At 39.6% G+C, this 21971-nt stretch overlaps 1 protein-coding gene across 1 annotated transcript in view; it reads right to left on the bottom strand.

Annotated features, from left to right (window-relative positions):
* Positions 1 to 21971, bottom strand: part of PEAK1 (pseudopodium enriched atypical kinase 1) — a 294195-nt gene that overhangs the window by 67818 nt on the left and 204406 nt on the right. Inside the window, exon 6 of the mRNA XM_080808166.1 lies at positions 817 to 4079. Coding sequence (XP_080664292.1) covers positions 817 to 3962 — 3146 coding nt within the window. The 5' untranslated portion in view covers positions 3963 to 4079. The remainder of the gene's footprint in view (positions 1 to 816; positions 4080 to 21971) is intronic.

Consider the following 21971-nt stretch of genomic DNA (forward strand, 5'->3'; position numbering starts at 1 on the left):
TTAACTTCTCTGATCTTCAATCTCCTCATCGGAAGAATACAACCAATTTGTAGGGTTGCTGTATGGATGGGAGACAAATCCTGGGAATGTGCTTTAAACTGGGTAGGTGATCACGAACACTTGAGAATGAAAGGAAATGAACAGCTAGAGAACTGGGTGGATGTGAATTGGTGTGCACATGCCAGCTGCCATCAGGATTCTACTCCTGGCTGGGTCTCAACCTCAATGACCAACTTCTCCTCTGTCACCCACGTGTTAAATCATTAAACTGCTGGCCCTGTCTCCACTGCACACTCCCCTCCCCCTTTTCCACAACACTTAGGAAGAAGAGACACAATAAAAACCCAAATATTTCCTCAAAACAAAGTAATGCATATAGAGCTAACACCTTGGTGAAAACCAAAATGAATGGCTTGAGGAGCTTTATTGCATCTACAGTGAGGGTAAGAAGAGTGCCACCATTTATTCATTTGATCCTGTTTCTTCCTCACACTATCATAGGATTTCAAAGCAACGTATTATTTACTGCTATTAAGGTGTTATGGATTTGCTTTTCTGTGTTCAAGCCCCTTTCCATTCACCAGAATGCAGCAGGCTACTTCAGCTAAAGCTCCAGGGCCATAAACCTTGCTCGGTGCAGTAAGATCACTTTAATAATACTCTAATCTTGTAATGCAGTTATAAAGATAGATGATGGCCACCGAGTGCTACTTATAAACATAAATGGCTCTTATGTAATCTCAAAGATGTAAAAAACTTAGCACCTAAAAATGTGTTAAAAATAATTCTCATACTCTGCCATTCTATTTTACGTACCTGAGAATTTTTTTAGGAACCTGTGATGGAGAAGAATGATTCCTTTTCTTCTTCTCTGAGTCCTGCAGTAACCCATCCTCTGCCCCATCCTTCTCTCTGACCGCTGCCTGGTCTGCTCTGGCCTTCTGATCGGCGCCGGGCTGGCTTTGGGCAGGATCGCACCTGTACATGAAGACAATGGCCGCCTTCTCACTGGACTCTCCTTTGGCCTCTGTGAACCAGTGATGGCACTGGACGGGAGGCGGCGGCAGCATGTGGATGACTGTGCCATCCAGGCCCACCAGCTTTCCTTTCTCTCGGTCTTTCTCTTTATCCTCTTCCTCATCTGTTTTCCGGCGACGGAAGAAGCTTTTAAATGATATCCAGCGCTTAGGTTTCGCGTCAGCGGCCCGCCTGCTGCCTTCAGAGTGCAAAACCGATTCAGCTTCCGTTGACCTGGTAGGACTGGTGGGCTTGGTCCAGTTGGTGAAATGCCTCTGCAGAAGGTTGCTTGCATGATAAGGGGAGGAAGTAGAGCGAGGTGGGGGAAAGGGAGGTGGTGGCTCGCTCTGGGGGTTGGCCACTAATTTGGAGAGAGGGCTGGTGACCGGCTTTGCGAGCGGATCTTTCCGTGCTTTGGTCGTCGGGCTTTCTGCGGTCTGCGGGGCTTCAGCTTCAGCACCGGGCTGAGCCGTGAAGAGAGATTTGGGTCGGGCTGGTGTACTCTTAGGGGTACTCTTAGCATCGGCGTCTGGAGGAACCGCGTACAGCTCTTCCGCGCTGCATGCTTTCGGGCCAGACTGGGGCATTTCTGGAGGGGACTGCGGCGGCTGGATAGAAGCCACAATCTGAGAAAGCACCGTGCTCGCTTTCTCCCTGCTGCTGCTGCCGGTGGTGCTGCACGTCATCAGAGACTCCTGAGGGCCTTCGGTTTTGGCCCCAGGTTCTTGAGTGGTTCTCTGGATCTTTGTTGGGGAGCTGTGGCTAGAACTATAGCTTTTCTGCGGTGAAGACTGACCTCTGTTAAGACAGCTGTTAAACTCCTGAACCTTTTGAGCCACTGAGCCCCTTTTACGCTCTGTGCTGTTGGAAAACCCTTTGGCTTGGGGACAGTCAGTAGGTTTGCTGGTGCTGTTATCGGACACTTTGCTGTCAGTTTCGATTTCTTCGTAAGTATGGCTTATTATACTGGTGGTTTTTTCCTTCACCGAGAGTTCTCCACTTGTTCCGAGAAAACTTTTGTAAATGGCTAGATTGTCGTACGCATTTGGATTGATGACAATGGGGACTTTGATGGCATTTTTGGAACTCCGAGCATAAGTCGGCTCATCATGAATGATAATTGGAAAAGGTGGCATACCAGCATTGTTGTAACTATTGAATTTTATTTCAGACAGATTGGGTGACTTAACAGGGATAGTTTTAGAGGAAATGTTTGTCGTTGTAGGTGAAGTGGGTGCTGATTTGTGACAGTTTTTCCTCGGAGGGATGTTTGGCCCAGTTCCACCGCTAACCAATTCCACCTTGGGTATCTTTTGTCGCGGGCTGGTGCTGGAAGTCCATACTTCCTGGTATCGTATTGCACTGGAATTTTGGAAATGAGCACCTGTTTGTCCTGATGTCAGCGCGGGCGATGTCACCGGAGAGTTTGGAGTAGAAGATGAGATTTTTGTCTTGGGGCTGTTAACAGGGCCCTCGAGGTGCTCACTGGCCATGGCTGCCGACACGTCCACGATAGTATAGGGCTTGCACAATGGCTGTTCCAGATTGACAACTCGGTAAGGCTTTGCTTGCTCTTCAACGGGGACGAGGTTTATGGTTATGGCTTGGCCAGCGATATCTGTAGAGGCTTTACTTTCTTGCTTCTCAGTTTGTACGGCAATCTTGCCGTCCTTCTCTTCCAGTCGGAGAGCAAGGACGGCTTTGTGTGTTTCTGGAACTTTTATTGAACTTTTAGGTGCTTGTGAGGAGTCCTTCTCCTGACTATTACCAGAGAGACTTTCACAATTGGGCTCCCTTTCCTTCATGTCCTTAGACTCTCCTGGATTACCCGGGGATACTCCCCCATTACAGATCTTCTGGGATAAACTACTGGCTGTCTCAGAACGTGATTCTTCTGTTAAAGAAGAACCTGGTGACGCAGAGTCAGATGACACCATGCTCTGAACGCTTCCTGGACCATAGGAGGCCACAGAGTTTTCTTCATAGCCGTTTAGGATTTCGTCATAGCTGTCATCATAGTCGACAGCACAGATCCTCTGCAGGGATTTATTTCGCAAGGGGACTGTATTCCATTTTTTGTCCACAAAGAATCGAACAGGAGACAAAGTATTTGCCCTGAAGTTAGCAAAGCGGGGTTGCCCTCTCATGCGAATCTCCATGGCCAACAGCTCTTCATCACTCTCATCCCAGCTCTCATGCTCCTCCTCCATGTTACTGAAAAGTACATCTTCTTCACTCTCCTCGCCGCTAGAAAACTCTGGGTAACAGAACCGGCCCCCTTCATTACTGATCACTTCTGTGCTCCCACTCAGAATCACGTGCTTGCCTTGAGTATCCTTGATCCCACCCATCATGCAACTCGGTGGAAGCTTTCTTTCCAGTGATCTTTTATAGCAATCATTTATTCTTCCGAAGAATGTTTCTCTGGAGTTTGTTTCATTTCCTCTTATCTGAGGGGTGGCATCCAAGCCTGCTATCTCCTTTAACACATCCGTTAGTCCATTATTGTTATTTGATACCTTCTTTGCACTATCATTATTGCCATAAGGCTTAGGAACATGGCTAAATCCTTCAATGTCATCTTCATTATTATTATTAAGTGGTTTCTGATTCAAGGGTGTCCTGTTTCGGTTCCATCCTATGATGACAGGTTTGTTCTCACAGTGTTCTTGGATACTAAGTTCACCACATACACTTTGCCCATCTGCCACCATCATAGTGGGCTTCACAGCTATAGTGGGTTTTTTAGCCACAGGAGGACGGAAATTTCCAGTGTTCCTCATGCGGTGGTTGTTACTGTGATTGGCATTAGTTTTCACATTGCCATGGGTGATGGGTGCCTTTTCAGGGTCTGGGGGAAGCTGGTGCAAGCTTTTAGGTTTAAAGCAGTTCTTGCATTCACCAGGTTTCCAAACGTGTTCAGTAAAGGTATTACAAGCAGACATTTTTATAAAAGGACCTTCACAGACAATGCTTTCTTTTCAGTGCATGGTAGTAAAACTTTCGTCCATCAGTTTTCACCTCCCCTAGGTACCATAGCAGCTCTTGTAGGTATGATCAATCTGTGGGGGGAGGGAAGAAAAGAAAATCTAAATGGAAAAGGCACTATGAGGCCTTAAATCAGATGAACGACTTAAAACAATTGGCTCCACTCCTCAACTTTTTCTTAAATTAAAAGATTGAGAGATAAACTAATTTGGGCACTTTCCGAACTCCCTTTAGCCAATCAGCATTTTGGAAAGTTCATTTTGCAGCCATAATTTTGTACCCCCTCATTGAACTATATATAATCTTCCCTTGATGTCTATGTGGCAATGATACTGTGACCTTGCCCTTTGGGAGTGTCTTTGAAACTGCTCTTTTTAATATCTCCCAACCTGTCTGACACTTTGTAGTCTGCTGAAGGTTCTTCTTCTTCTACCTAGCCTTTTAATTTGGGGTATCTCATAGACTCCTCAATCTCAATGCATTCAAAACAAATCCTCTGGCTATCCTTTTTTCTCAACTTCAGGAACCTTTTCTACTCTAACCAGTCTTCCTCTCTACTCCCTAGGCCGCCTCCTTCCTCTTCCTGTACCCTATTTCAGTTATGTCATTATCATCTACTTAGATAGCTAAGCTCAATTCCTGACACCTCTTCCCTCACGTCTAATTCCATATCTAACAAACTCCTTAAATTAGTCTTGTCAATTTGGTCTATTACATTTCACTGGAACACTTTCTTGCCATTAGCAGACCCTGCTAATAGTTCAGAGACTCGCCATCTTTTGCCTAGATCCCTGCAACAGGCTCTCAACGATCTTCATGCCCGCATCTCACCCCATTCCAACCCAACCTTTCTACATTGGCTACTCAAAGTGTGGTCCTCGGACAAGAAATACCAGCCTCATTTGGGAATTTGTTAGAAATGCAGCATCTCAGGTGCAACCCCTGATCTATTGGATCAGAATTCATATTTAATGAGAGTCTCAGGTGATTCTATTGTTCTATGTACTGCTATCAAATTCATTCCTTTCTAAAATTAGCATTTTCTAAAATGCTAATATGCTCAATTTATTACCTACTTAAGTATTCGGTGGCTCAATCTTACCTAATGCACTGACTTCCAAATGTCAGTGTGCAGACTAGGGTTACCAGGTAAATAAGAACCACTCAGGGAAGCACCCTAGACCCACCTAGTCAGTCTCTGAGGGAAGACTCCAGGAATCTGATTTTTTAACAAGTTCTCCAGGTTGTGTTTTTTTTGTTGTTGTTGTTTTGTTTTTGTTTTTGTTGTTGTTGTTGTTTTTTAACGCGTTCTATGTGCATTAAGGTATTGGATCCTCTGAGTTATAGGATGGGATGGGATATAAGCCCCTTAGGTTTTCACAATATGGTCCTTGCCTCCCTTCTAGCCTTATGTCTTAACAATCAACTTGTCTTATTATACTGTAAATCCCAGTGGGCTACTCGTTTCCTTGGTACTATGAAAGCCACTTAGACATAGCTCCATGAACGAGCACTTTCATTTTTAATTGTCTGTCTCCCCACTAGTTTTTGAGCCTCTTCAAGGTCTGGGCTATATTTTATTCGTCTCAATACGTCTAGCATAAGGATCTGAATAAACACCAGTTGACTAAATGTGCTCATTTATTTAAAAAACAAACAAACAAATCGTATGGCCGACTCTCTCTTTTGTCTTAGGCACATAGCTGCGGACTTCCCCACAGAACATCACTACAATGTTGCACTTGTAATTTGGATATTATAATAGAGTTGGCAGTGGGCATGTTCATGTAAGAACTATTTTAATGGCTGAAGAGTTTAACTTTATGCATGTACAAGGACAGCAACAGGATCCTTTATTTGGTCAGAAATGCAGTCTTTCTGCTGAATTTCAGCACATGTAAAACAAAGAAAAGAGTATTTTCTTCCGCTCGTGGGTGTGCGTGCATACACCTGCACACAGAGCTAAGTCGCGTCTGAATAATGTTCATAAAGTCCTCTGACTCAGTTGAAGAAGTACAGACTTAAAGATCAAAGGATTCCACACAAGAGAGCACAACAACTGGGCCAAAACCCAAGTTCATTCTTTGCTGGAGATCATCAAATGGTTCTTTTCAATATGGTTAAAATCTGTTTTTCAAGCATTTGTTTGGAAACATTTGCTTAGTCTTTCTGATATTCTAAAAGCTATTCCTTAGTTGATAAAAACATTTCCTGCTAGTCTGAGATTGGAATGTTTTGAGCAAAGGGGAAGAAAGGCATAAAATTAGGCTGAAAGGGAGAGCAGGGGCCAGATCATGCAGGGCCATTTATGCTTCGCAAGATTACAGAGTTTATGCTAAGAGGAGTGGGAAGCCACTGAAGGGTTTTAAGTAGGGGAAGCAACACGATCCAATTTGCATTTTAAAAAGAGAACTCTGACCCCAAAACATGAAATACTTAGGTCTAAATCTAATAAAACATGTGCAAAATCTACAATCTCTATGCAGAAAACTACAAAGCACTGATAAAAAGATATCAAAGACTTAAATAAATGGAGAGAGAGATACCAACTTCTCTCAGTATTCTTAAGGTGTCAATTTTCCCCAAATTGGTCTGTAGATTCAGCATAATTCTAACAAAATCCAAGCAGGATTTTTTTGGTAGAAATCAACAAGCTAATTCTAAAATGTATTCAGAAAGGCAAAGGAACTAGAATAGCCAAAGTAATTTAGAAAAAGAACAAAGTTGGAGGGCTCACATTGCCTGACTTCAAGACTTAGCATAAAGCTATAGTAATCCTGACAATGGGGTATGCTCAAAGGATGGAAACAGAAATGGAGGAAGCAGGGCAAGCAAATACTAGCCTATAGGCTGAATCTAGCCTGTCCCCTGTTTTTGTATGTCCCTAAGCTAAGAATGCTTTTAAAATTTTTAAATGATTGAAAAATTCAAAAGAATGGTATTTTGTGACAAGTGAAAATTATATGGAATTCCAAACAGAGTGCCCTTAAATAAAGCTCTACAGGGACATAGCCAGGCTCATTTGTTTCCATTCCCTCTGTGGTGGCTTTGTCTACGATGCAGAGTTGAGAAGTTCTGACAGATGGCAGGCAGCACACTCGTCACCTCGCAGTACTTTCCAAGCACCTATGGACCAGCATTTCTGCTGCTACGTGTATCACCCACGTGAAAAGACATTTTTCAAAGATAAAAGTATGTCAAATTTCACATTAATAGATGAACTTTGTAATAAAGTTTGAGAGGAAACACTAACTTAGCACCCAAGTTAAGCAAAATGTCATCCTCCCAAAAAAGAGTTCCATTCTTTGGATTAGTAGAGCTGCATTTCAGAAAACTGTACTCAATTATTACATTTTGAGTTTAAAAAAAAATTCACAGAAAGTTGTTTTCTCTTGTTAAACGAGTACTTACACAATATCTTCAATTTCGCCTCTTGGCCTGCAAAACCTAAACTATTTACTATCTAATTCTTTACAGAAAAAGTCTGCTGACCCCTGACATAGATTAAAATAGAACAGAACAGAGTCCAGAAATAGGACGATACAAATATAGGCAACTGATATTCACCTCCAGCAGTGAATATTCTTTTCAACAAATGTGCTAGAACAACGGGATATCCATAAGCAACAAAGTAAACCTGGATTCATACCTCACACCTCTTACACAAAAATTAACTCAAATGGAGCACAGATACAAGTATAAAGTGTAAAGCTATAGTACTTTTAGGAGGAAAAAACAGGAGAAAATCTTTGTGACCTTGAGTTAATCTGAGTTCTCAGATACAAAACAAGAAGCACGATCCATTAAAAAAACAAACAAGTGAACAACAACAACAAAAAAAAACCAGACAATTTGGATTTTATCAAAATTAAAAATGTTTGCTCTGTCAAAGATACTGATAAGACAATGGAAAGACAACCTACAGGTGAGACTTTTTTGCAAAGTACATATCTGACAAAGGACTTTGTATCCAGAATATATGAAGAACTTTCAAAATTCAATAAAAAGAAAACAAATCTGATTTAAAAAAATAGGCAAAAGTTTGGGCAGACACGTCACCAAAGGTATACGGATTGCATATAAACATGTTGAAAGATGTTAAGTATCCTTAGTCTTACAGAAACGCACATTAAGGGACGCCTGGGTGGCTCAGTTGGTTAAGCGGCTGCCTTCGGCTCAGGTCATGATCCCAGCATCCTGGGATGGAGTCCCACATCGGGCTCCTTGCTCGGCGGGGAGCCTGCTTCTCCCTCTGCCTCTGCCTGCCACTCTGTCTGCCTGTGCTTGCTCGCTCTCTAACAAATAAATAAATTTAAAAAAAAAATTAAAAAAAAAAAAAGAAACGCACATTAGAACAGCAATGAGCTACCTACCTCTGTGCACCCACCAGAATGGTTAAAATGCAAACAAACAGGAAAACTGATGCTAGGGAAGATATGGTACAACTGAAATTCCCATGGTGCTGGTGGGAATGCAGACGGCACAGCCACTTTGGAAAAGAGTTTGCAGTTTCTTACAAAGCTAAATGTAAGCTTTCCAGGGGACCCAGCAGGCTCACCCCTAGGTATTTACCCAAGACGAATGAAAAGTTATGTTTCCACTGAAGCATGTGCACAAAGGTTTATAGGTAAAAACCCGAACAATCCAAATGCTGTGTGGTGGTGGTTAGATGACTACAAGCATTTGTCAAAATTCAGAGCATTCTACACCAAAAAACAAGATTTATTACTGTATAGCAAGCACACCTCAATACATCTGACTCAAAAATAAAAGAGTTCTGGTTGCCGATTAGAGAATAAACTGGGGAGAACAGGACAGGACGCCAGGAGACTGTCCAAAGGCTGTTATGGGCAAAATGAGATATGATGAGGATCTGAATTAGGATGTGGCATCAGGGAAGGCGGAGGAATGCAGTGCACGAATGACTAGATTCTGGAGAGAGTAACAGATGTTGAGATTTGGGGATTATGTATTTAAATGATTTGTGGGGCCATTTACTGAGATAGACAACGTTGGAGGAGGTGCAACTTTTAGGGAATAAGGCTACTAGTCCATACTTTGTTGCCATATACTAGAGGAAGCTGTTGAATTTAGAAGTCTGGAATACAGAAAGGAATTCTGCTGTTCTTGTCTGTTTGGGAATTACTGGAGGAATGTCTAGGCTAATAAGAAACTAGGAGGTGGCTTTCATGGGTAAACCAGGGAGAAGAGAAGAACCTCTGAAGAAAACTCAAAAGTAACAGTCATAATAGTGATGATCCACAAGCCGGCTGAGGAGATTTCATTAAAGTGGGAGGAGACAACTATTTCAAATGCTGCTGACAGGTAATGAGGAATGAGGGCCTAAATGTGTCTACTGGACTTGGCAACAGGAGCTCGTGGGTGCCTTTAGCTTTAACCATCGTGGTGCAGCCGTGGGGATGGAAAGGAGAGTGTGGTCAGTTGCAGAGTGAGAAGATAAGAGTAAGTCATTGTACATAACTTTTTGAAGAAGTTTAGGTGGGAACTGGAAGAAAGAGCGAGCCAGGTGGAAGTGGGGCCAGGGTGGTGGTGGTGTCCAGAAAGGATTTCCTCAGTTTAAGATGACAAAAATGAGACACGCTGAATGTTAATACTGGAGAAAGACACAAGAGAGTGTGAGGCTGAAGAGACAGGAAAAAGGTAGATGATCACCAAACCAAGAATGTTAAAACCTCCAGGCTCCATTTCAGTCTTTCTGTTTTATGGCTGAGGAAAGCTGAAGGGCCCCCAAAAGGCCACACGGTGAATGACAAAAATCTGAGAAAGAACTGAAGCGCGAGGTGACAGCAACCTACAATACTTTTTGTTTTAAATTATTATTTTCTTTTGTTACACAAGATTTTTTTTGTTATATGTGCTCACTGCGAAAAATCAGAAAAGCATAAAAAAAATAGAAATCACGTGTAATCCTATTACTTGGAAATAACTTCTATCAATAGTTTGGGGCAGCTGATATCAGTCACCAAGAATTTTTTTAAAAAAGACATTTTTTGCACTATGTAGCATTAAATATAAAAGAATAAGGCATCCTGGCCTAAAATCTTGTTAATGAAGTTAAACCTACCACTGATCAGAGAGGGATTCCATTTTCTCTTTTAAAGCAGTACAGTATATATATATTTTTCCAAGCCTGGTAAATAGTCAAAATAATTCCGCACATCAAGCGCTAGTAAGTTAACTCACTCAAGAGATGGCTGTTGAGCTGATTAACAGCTATCACATTATCAACAGGACAGACAAATGAGATTCAGCAGGAACACGATGAGCTCATGTCAGTGTTGCATGCAACAGAAAGCCATCACTAAAGTGGAGACTTTGGATTTGACAGTCTTTTACAGAGTCTGTGTGCATCGGTATCCACACTGCTGTGAGGACCGCGAGATGAAGCAGGCAAACACCTTCAGCCAGCACCAGATGGAGCTGCTGTCTAAGCCACAAAGCCTTAACTATGAGGGCTTCCTTTGTCAACACTAATTATGTTTGGAGACGCACTGAAAGACACTGTCAAAACTACTTTAACTTGTAACAGGCTCTTAGAAAGAGAGGCTGTACCAGATCAGATGTAGCTCCGTCCAAGGGACAATTCTTGGGCTTTACTGTCTTTGTGCAAGAGCTTCAGTGGCACTCAGGAACTCGCAGCTTTGCCTGCTCAACACTGACACCCCCAAATCAGGAAACTCACGTCGCCGAAGTTATGCTTGAGAAGTCAAATATGTGTCTTCTGAGGCACTTAAGGAAACAGGACAGTCTAATCTGGTGTCTTCTATTTACTTGCCAGGACAGGTCCAATACGGAGTAGCAAATGGAGTGTTCAATAAGAGAAAGCCCTTTGCTTCCACATTCCTTACAAAGTAAACCCTACAGATGGAATGGTCGATGAGAGAGCTGCATGGCTGAGGCTGCCCCTACAAGCTAATCGCGACTCCATGATCTAAAATCCGATTTCATGTTTGACAGTTTTCAAGACCAAAGCCCTTCAGGCTACAGATGAAGCTACCAAAGAGTAGCCTATTTTACTTCAAGTCATGACAGCTTTTTAAGAACCTATTACTGTTTTTCACTCTCTCTACTGCTACACAGACAATGACAATAATTAGTTTGCTTCAAGTCCAACAGTTTCAAGCAAATTTGATACAAAACAACTAAATCCTCCCTGGATTTCAATCTTGGGAGTAAACAGGCCCACAGAGAGAGCCGGAGCTCCTCAAGCTGGATGTAATTTCCAAGTCAGTGAACGGGGGAGATTGTGTAGGTGGTATATTAAACACCATATATAGAGCATTTCCTAAAGGCACCCAAGGAGAATCTGGTAATAATAAAGGAGGACAGGGCAGGCACTGCTAAGCTCCTTCCCCAGTCCTATGACTCCCGGAGGCCATTATCTTTCTTCATAAAATCTGTCACATTGCCATAGAGACAGAGTCAAGATTCCTCAGTGCTGTACATGGGCTTTTAAGGACACTTTCAGTGAGGAACTATCGCCTATATGTCATCCCACACATTAGTCCATCTCTAGGATACGAGGGTAAAATTTACAAGTCCAGGTTCTCATTAGGCTTTTGTAATGGAACATGTGGGTTACTTATATAAAAAAGGAAAGGAAAATGTGACAAGCATCCCCACGTCACTGTTCCCAACCTTTCCTTCTTCCGCAGTGAAAAATGCTGACCTGATACCTTAACCAGCTGCCAAACCCTTCAGTATATGACTAAAAGGGTGGAGAGAGGAAGTGAAAGCAAAGCTGCAGGAAAAGGCTTTGTAGGAGATAAAACACAGCTTTAATTTGGAACACGAATGGAAATACCATGAGTAAAAGGAACCTTCCTAATTTGAGATCTGACCCCTCCCCACCCCTTCGTGGGGGCAAAAAAAAAAAAAAAAAAAATCACAGTTCTTTGCTATCACATCAGCAGGCAAGACCTTAAGACATAAGATTCTCCTGTTTAAAGAATAAAGCGAAGTAAAACCCGCTTAATTTGGAAAACTTAACTAAAGCTCTGTAGAAAGGAGGAAGCCCATCCACTTCCAATTGTTCTAACCACAAGCTTTTTCTAACCATTTACTGTTCCTGTCACATGGCAGCCGTCTCCGGATAAGAGCTTTGTGTCAGCAAATGCTCTGCTGTGAAGTGCCACTGCTCAGCTCCCAACTCATCTTTTAAGCTCAAACTCTTCGATGAACCAGTTAAATAATAATAATTACTATCAGGGCGCCTGGGTGGCTCAGTGGGTTAAAGCCTCTGCCTTCGGCTCAGGTCATGATCCCAGAGTCCTGGGATCGAGCCCCGCATCGGGCTCTCTGCTCAGCGGGGAGTCTGCTTCCCACCCCCCACCTCTGCCTGCCTCTCTGCCTACTTGTGTTCTCTGTCAAATAAATAAAATCTTAAAAAAAAATAATTACTATCATAAACTTGCTAATAACTAATTATAAGATTATAAGCTTTAAAATGTACACTGAACCCACCTCAGACCCCCTACTTGAGAAGGTATACACCAGCTACATCAGAGAGGCGGTTAAAATGTTATCTAGTAGTAGCCAAGGACTCCACAGTGTTTTACAGTTTTATTCTGTCCACGAGCTGCTCCCTTTGCTTGGAATGTATTTCCTCTAATATCGTTTCATTTGGCAAAACTGTTCATTCTCTGAGCCCAAGTTCAAATTTTACCTGTGTGAGAAGCTTTACCTGACTTCCTAAACACCGTGTTGAGTGGCAATTATCTAAGGCCCTAGAAGGCAAGGCTGTGTCTTTTTCACTTCTGTATCTCTTGGATTGCTGTGAATATACTAGCTACGGAACAAATGCTTGCTGAATGATAATAATTTTAGCTAGCATTTACTACTAAGTGCCAGGCACCACTGAAGCATTTTATGTATGAAAACTCTTAACTCTCCTAAAAACCTTACAAGATACATGCTATCATGAGTTTCACTGGACTAAGGAAGAAATGGAGACTTGCCCAAGGTCACATAGTTAATAAGGGACTGTTAGGATGGCTGAATGGATGAATGAATGCGGGTGTGCATAAATGGTAGAGCTCAGCTCTCCGTGGCATCTGGGGGCTGCTTTCTGCTGCCTGAAAGTCCACTCAGCAGCAGCAGCACTGCCCGCCACAGTGGAATTCCACCTTGAACAAAGAAGCGTCAGAGGTAGGCACACCCACACCTGTAAAAAACAGGCATAGTAAACCAACAGGCACAGACAATTAGCTACTACGGCTGTCCCAAAGTTGTGCTTTTTGTGCTTCCGAGTGAATATCTTGAGGCAAATTAAGCATGATCTTTCAGGAGCCACCCCTATTAGGAGGGCTTCTGAAGTCGCTTACTGAGAGTGAACGGTGAGATGCTGCTAGAAGTTGCCTTGCTGTGCTTCCTCTCCACTGCCCGCAATCACAGAGCCAACTGTCAAGTGAAGAAAGCTGGACTGTAGGCTGACTGAGATGTGAAAAGACAGGTGATCTCTGGTATCAAACAAGGGAATGAAGGGGTGCCTGACCAGCTTGGTCAGTAGAGCATGAGACTCTTGATCTCAGGGTTGTAAGCTTGAGCCCCACGTTGGGAGTAGAGATTACTTAAAAAAATAAGATCTTTAAAATGAAACAAGGGAATAAGAAAGAGGGGGAAATGAGGACAGTGCAAGATACAAACGTAAGAGAAAGGGAGAAAAGGAAGTTGGGAAGGAAGTTGGTTTTGACTAACAAAACAGTCAATTATTCTGAGAGAAATCCCACTAGAATGTTTATAGCAACGGCATCAGAGGAAGAATAATGTCATTAGTTACCACACTTCACCATTTCTGGAGGCTTTACTGTTTTGTGGATCTTGTACATTTGCTTTGAGGTATTATTTTTCCAATCAAAGTAAATTTTACCTTCCCCAGCTACGGAAAAGAATGAACAATGCATTCTGCAAAACACTTCTAATTTAGACATTTAAAGAGAAAAAGCACTTTCAAATTAGTGCAAGTTTGAATTATACAGTACTTTAAAGAATTAGAAATGTATTGCTTTCAAAGAGATACCATCATAAACTAGTGTAACAGTCTTTCCTGGTATTTGGAGGATCTGTTCTAATAAGCAAATAAGAATTATTCTCATGATGGTTATAAATAAATAATTGCAAAATAAATAAATAAATAACCACTTAAAAATACATTAAGAGTATCTTTCAAACTGGAATCCAGAGTCTCTGAGTTTTCCAAAAGAACTTTAATATTGAACTGAAAACAAAGTTTACATCTAAAATTACTATAAACATATGCTGGATCATTACAGTGTCACTTACTAACTAAGCATAGCCATGTGATTTGCAACATGATTGCAAATGTACATATACATTTCCCTTTCTGGTCTGAACTGGCATCAAGCACACTATTTTAACTGGAAGGAATAATGAGAAAAAAAGGAGGCTCGCTTGATAGGTAAATGATACAGTCCCACTAAGTAAAGACCAAAATGAAGTAACAGTGTAATCACTGTGCACTGTACCAATTCTGGATTTTCCACATCTTAGACAGCAATGTGGCAGAAAAAGAGCACAATGGTCACGAAAGCTGCCAAGACAACTCTTGGGTGGCAGACAGCTCCATACTCATGTTGTGAGCAGCAATTCAGCTTTGGCAAAATATCATCACTGTATTATTAATTTGCATTTCACTAATTTTATAGGCTTTTTTGTACTTAAATTTTAAGTTCGTTTCAGTTTAGAGCTAAATGAGAAAAACAAGCATAAGAATTTATATCTAATTTTGTTTGTCCATATTTAAGTAAAATTGTAATAATATGTATGAATAGTAAAAGACTCCAGTTTTTTTTTTTTTTACCAAATAAGGAGTCTATAAATTACTAAATTTGAAAGTAGTGCTTAAAAATACTATTCTGTTATGTCAGATAAGCATTCCTCTTGTGATCTTATTTACATTATTAATTTGCTAAGCATCTCTTAAAGGAGTATAATAACCATCTACCTCACTGGGCTGTTGTTAAAATGAATTTAGATAAAATATATAGGGATTGCATTGAACCTATATACTTATAGATAGCTTTGAGTAGTATGGACACTTTAACAATATTAATTCTTCCAATTCAGGAACATGGGCCATCTTTCCATTTGTTTGTATCTCCTTTAACTTCTTTCATCAAAGTCTTAAAAGTTTTCATTATAGATATCTTTCATTTCTTTGAGTAAATCAATTCCTAAGTACTTTATTCATTTTTATGGGATTTTTTTTTTCATTTTTTTCAGATTTTTTTTTGTTAGTATACAGAAACACAACTGGTTTCTGTATATTGATTTTACATCTTGTGACTTTACTGAATTCACTGATTAGTCCCAACACTTTTTTTTTATTGTCTTTAGGATTTTCTACACATAAAATCATATAATTTTATCATTAATTTTACTTCTTCCTCTCTGATCCAATGCAATCCCTATCAAAATCTCAATGGCACTTTTCACAGAAATAGAAAAAACAATTCTAAAATTTGTATGGAGCCACAAAAGACCCCAAATGGCCAGAGCAACCCTGAAAAAGGAAAAGCCAGAAGCATCACACTCCTGAACTCAAACTCGACCTCAAAGCTAAAGTAATTAAGAGAGTCCGGTACTGGCATAAAAAGAGACATACAGACCAATGGAAAAGAATAAACAGCCCAAAAATAAACCATGCACATATATTGGTCAATTAGTTCACCACAAAGAAGCCAAGAATATTCAATGGAGAAAGGAGTCTTTTCAATAAATGGAGTTGGGAGAACTGAACAGCCACATGGAAGAGAATGAAACTGAATCCCTGTCTTACACCACATACACAAATCAATTCAAAAAGGGTTAAAAACTTAAAACATAAGACCTGAAGCCATAACACTCCTAGAAGAAACAGAGGGGAAAAAGTTCCTTGACATTGGTCTTGGCAACAATTTTTTGAATATGACAACAAAAGTATAAGCACCAAACCCAAAAATTGATAAATTGGACCACATCAAACTAAAATGTTTCTGCACAGTAAAAGAAACAATCAACAAAATCAAAAGACAAACTAGAGAATGGAAGAAAATATTTGCAAACCATATATTGGATAAGGAGTTCATGTTTAAAGTATACAAAGAACTCATACAACTATTTAACAAAAACCCACAATCACAAATTTTTAAAAGGGCAGGGGAACTAAAAAGCCATTTTTCCAAAGAATGCATCCAAATGGCCAACAGGTACATGAAAAGATCCCCATCACTAGTCATTAGGGAAATGCAAATCAAAAGCACGTATCACTTTTCACCTGTTAGAATGGCTATCATCAAGAAGATATGAGATAAATTTAAAATTTTTTTTAAAAAGGAAGATATGCAATAATGAGTGTTGGCAAGGATGTGGAAAAAAGGGAATCCTGTGCACTATTGGTGGGAAATGTAAATTGGTTTGACCAAGATGGAGAACGGTATGGAGGTTTCCTCAAAAAATTAAAAATAGAACTACTATATAATCCAGCAATCCCACTACTGGGCATATATACAAAGGAAATGAAAACAAGAGTATCAAAAAGATACTTGCACTCCTATGTTTATTGTAGCATTGTTCACAAAGCCAAGATAGGGAAATAAGTTGAGTGTCTACAAAAGACAAATGGATAAAAATAACATGGAATAAGAATGGAATATTATTCAGCCACGAGAAAGAAGGAATCCTTCCATTTGTGACATGAACAGATCTTGAGGGCATTATGCTAAGTGAGATAAGTCAGACAGAGAAAGAAAAATACTGTAACATATTACTTATATGTAGGACCTAAAAAAGTTGAACTCATAGAAACAGGGAGTGGAGTGGTGGCTTCCAGGGGCTGAGGCGTGGGGTTAACTGGAGAGATATTGGTCAAACTTGCAGTTAGAAGATGAATAAGTTCTGGAGACCTAATGCACAGCTTAGTGATTACAGTCAACAATACTGTATTATATATTCCAAAGCTGCTAAGAGTCTAGATCTCAAATATTCTACCAAAGAAATGATAATTATGTGACATAATAGAGGTGTTAGCTAATGTTATCGCAGTAATCATACTACAAATGTATCAAATCAACACATCGCACAACTTAAACTTACACAATGTTATGTTTAAATTGTATCTCAAACTATATAAAGTGCCTAACACAGAGGTTGATTCATAATAAGTGCTTAATAAATAAATTAAATATATAATGCAATATAAACAAAATAATATAGTATATAGTATATTTCTTATAATATAACATATATTATTAATATAATATATTAGATATAATTTATAAAATATATTAAAAATTATATTTTATTTTATCATATTTATTTTATTTCTTTTACATTTCTTTTATTAATTTAGTATATTTTAATTTTATTATTCATTATTATTTTATTTATTATTTTAAAATAATTTTATTATTAAAATAGATTATATAATAATGTGTATAATAATTAATATAATCTATTAATAATAAATAAATAAATTCCTTCTTTATTAAATCTCTGAATCAATGGAGGGCAGGAAGGGGCATCATCACTTCCAATACCCTCCACACATATCTGCACACCATCTTGACATGTTGGGCCATGCTATTGCTATGGAGATACTGGTAACTATACTGTTGGGCCTCAATTACCATGATTGGTTTAATTGAAAGTTTCAGCCTACTTGCACACCAATCTATCACGTATTTCTACAGGGAAAATGTAGTCTAAGTTCTGAACAACTGACTTGCGAAGAAAATTTAGCATTCCATTTTGGATTTGTGTTTTACATTAGTTTTAAAAGATACTGTCAGATATATCAGGAAGGAGTTGCTGAGCAATAGGGCAATGTGATACTACCTGCACTTTAAGAATTCAGGTGAGCCATGTTTTCCATGGGCAAATCGATAGGAGGCAAGGTTGGAGGCAATATGGCTAGTTCAACTATTACAATAGAGAGTAGGTAAGGCCCCAAACTAACACAGCTGCAGTAGGAAATAATGGGCAGGGGCTGATTTAAGAGGCCAAATGGACAACACTTATCAACCAGTGGGACGCTGGTGGAAAGGGACAGGGACTGACAATGACTCTGGGGTGTCATCATCCTCGATGAAGATCAAGGATGATTTTCCCAGAGGCATACTGAGAAGTGTAGAGAATTAAGTTAGCAATAATTTACACTACTTTACTGTAGAGAATAATGAGAAATTGAGACCTGAATGAAAATAGCAAGCATAGTCTAAAGCCACATATGTGATTAAAATTCTCCCCATTAAAAATAGTTTGTTATTTTCTTATATCGAGTTGACTCTAAATCTTGAGTGCAAATGGTCTGGTGAGAACAATATAATTACTACTACCCTTTTAAAAAGACTCTCTTTTCTAATAATTTCTTCTGTGATCTCGTGTATTCCTAGATATGTAAGTATGGAATAACCTCCCAGAGGCTGTACCTCTTGTCCTTTGATGCTCCAGCCTTCACTTTCCAACTGCCTACTAGACATCCCTAAATAGAATTAATTATCTTTCCTCCAAAATGTGTTCCACCTTGTTCTGGGCACCATAACAATAAATGGTATCACAATATTGGTAGACGTTCAGTTTGGTCAGCATTGACAAATTCCCCATGCCCCCTGAGTCCTTCTCATGCTATATCCAATTAATTGCCAGGTCTTGTCTCTCTGATGTGTACTCTCCCTTTGACAACTCCAGCCATCACCTGAGTCTTCGATTTCATCAATCTTTGTTTGAGGTACTGGGATGGTATCTTATTGTCTATTAATTCCTCTAAAATACAGCTCTTTACCACTCCACTTACTTTTTCATGCAACCATTAGTGGTTTTCAGTTATTTCTATAACACATTTGAACTCCTTAAAACTGAATACAGTGCTCTTCTGTGATTGACTCTGCCTCACCATTTTTTATCATCATCTCCTACATGTCCACCCATATAAAAACTGTTCAAAATTCTATAGAACTTTCCATGCTTCAGTCCAATGCCAAGTCCCCTGTGAAGCTGCAGATCCTCTTTTTTTAAAAAGATGTTATTTATTTATTCGATAGAGAGAGACACATAGAGAGAGGGAACACAAGCAGGGGGAGTGAGAGAGGGAGAAGCAGACTTCCTGCGCAGCAGGGAGCCCGATGTGGGGCTTGATCCCAGGACCTTGGGATCATGACCTGAGCTGAAGGCAGACCCTTAACGACTGAGCCACCCAGGCATCCCTGCAGAGCCTCTTCTTAAAATTTGTTGTTTTCTCCTCATAATTCCCATCACACGGGACTTATGGCTGTTTGTATAAAACTTCCTCTCTCTCACTCGCTAGTCTTAGCTTCTTATTCAGGTTTGGTACCTATATGCTTCTTGAACAGATGAATAAATAATGCTTTATCTGATTTCACAGACCAAAAAGCTTAGAAGGGGACAAAAGCATTCAGACAGAAATGACTACCTGACAGCAAATGGAGAGAAAGAAAAATACAAAAACCGAACTTAAGAGCTCAGAAAGCATCTCAATGTGGGCAAACAGCAAAGATCTCATAAGGGCATCACTGCGTTTTCCAGAATGGCACTGATTGACTTTGACCTTAATTATAGCAAGATATCGAGAAATTATTAAATTATGTTGAGTATCCTTTGTAAGGAGGAAGGAAAACAACAAAAGTCTGAAATGTATTTTGGGGAGATTTTCATAAAAATGGTTTTATTATTTAAAAGTTTATTTGTTTAATTATAAATACGCTGTATAGCAAATTTAGAAAACAAAGGTAGAGTGGAGAAAAAGTCCCCAAGTCTTAGTCTGCCTTTTAAAAAAATGTAGGTCACGTAAGCATCAAATGATTAGATTTTTTTAACTGAAAACATTTTAATGTTTAATGAACTTGAGCTCCCAATTATCCAGAAAATTTGGCCAATTAAAACTCGTTCTTTCAAAGAACATAGAGAGCTAAGATTGTACTATATCACACATAAAAGTATTCATCCAACTCTTCTGTTTTAATGTATGACTGGAGAATGATGAGGTGGGGAGGAGACGAGAAAATGAGGAATAAGAAGACAAAAATGGAGGGTGAAAGAGAAAGAAAGAATCCAAAATAAAAGGTAGGAGAACAATCAAGACAAGTGAGAGGAAGAACAGAAAAACAAAAAGAGAGAGAGCCCAATATATGAGCAGACACATTCAGAAAAAGGCAGCTCTTCTTTCATTTTCTCCTTTCTTGACGTCTTTTGTTCTAATTGACTTCAGGCTGATGTATGTACCCTTAGATGCAGGCTGAATTCCAATGAAGTCCTCCTACACGTATACTTTATACCAACACAATCCAGCTAAAAGGATTTTAATTGGTGTGCACCATTCCCTGCAATTTCAACATTTTAAAAATGAATAGTCTCACTAAGTACCAGATGGTGACATGTACTAATTAATCAGGCCTATTCAATGAATGAGCATATTAAAATGAATGCACCTATTAGACATGTGTTGCGGAAGCCCCATCCCGAGGAAGCCTCCCCTTAAATGAGTGCCCACGGAAGGTGTGGATTTACTGTGCAATACTCACAAGTGTCTCCCACAATTATGTGCAGCAGCAACACCATCACTCTTGCATCTCCCTCTAGATCAGCCGGTATTTCATCCAAATCAGCAGCCTGTGAGCCCTGTTCTTTCTCTATAATCTGTCTCACTTTCATAAGCAAGAGCCAGCTGAACTATGGGTCTACCATTTTCCTACTAAAGAGAAGATTGTACAAACTCTTCAAGGTTATTGTTAAATGGACAACAGGTGAGGGGCAATGATCAAGGGAAGCTCCTGATCCAACTCCCTTTCTCGCCAATTTATCTGTCAGGCAGTGAAACCCTTAGCATTGCTAGCTCAGGGAATAAGACATTGTAAATGGAAATCCTGGATGACAAGCTGCCATGCTGTGATTTCCTTTAAATACTGTGGACACTCAAGAAAAAGGTGTAATCTCCTGGTAGGTCTTAAAATACCACTAGGTATGCTTTTGAAAGAGAAAGAAATCCTAGAAGCTGTTGGTTTTCTTAGCTCCTCATACTCATCACTTCTCTATTTCATATTACCTCGAATTCTAATAATACAGAATTCCCCAAATCTCTCTAGAGTTATTGAGAAAGATTGGCTTCTGATTCATCAATGGCACTGAAAACTGAGCAGGTGATGAGGTAAGGAAGGGAAGAAAGCAGCAAGGTACAGATAAAACACAGACTGTAGAGAAGAAGGGAGTGTTGTGAGACATGGATGTTATCTGGCACAGAGCAGGCACTGACAAACGTTAGTTCCCTCTCTGAGGTAATAACAAATGGTAGGGAAAATTTTTGTTTGCTCACTAAAAAAAAATCAACCTAAAGGGAAACCTAAGAGAAGTCTAAATATGGTTATCCTTGGAGAAGTTAAAGATTACAGTAGAAAATGGTGCTTGTTTATGATGCATGGCAATGGTTATTGCTTAAAATCAATAAAGAATAAAACCATTAAGAATTCATAGGGGAATGGAAACCAATAATAGAAATGACAAAATTTGTAGTTACAGACTAGAAAAGCCTCCCTGATGGCAAACACCATTTAAATTGTATTACTTTCCCTGGGCTCTTGCCTAAAAATGAGAGGTAGAATTAATTATTTAAGCAGAATTTAATTAATATAGATATAATTAAAAGTAAAAAATAACAAGATTTTTTCATCAAGAGGTTTCTGTGCAATGATTCAATAGTTTTTTGAAATTTTCTATTACTTTAACAGTTTCTGGTAGATTTCTATTATTTTTCGAATTTTGGTTCTGCTCCTATCCACCACCACCCTGAAATAAGAAAATATTTTGGTAGGGTGTTCAGCAGACAAACGGGTTCTTCTAAGAGTCCTGTGTTCTGAGATAAGACAAAACTCAAGAAGACAAGATATTAAAACCAACCATAACTCCCAGCCAAACACTTAAAAGGAACCATGTTAGAA

This window comes from Martes martes (assembly GCF_963455335.1).
Source record: "Martes martes genome assembly, chromosome: 7".
Taxonomy (NCBI): domain Eukaryota; kingdom Metazoa; phylum Chordata; class Mammalia; order Carnivora; family Mustelidae; genus Martes; species Martes martes.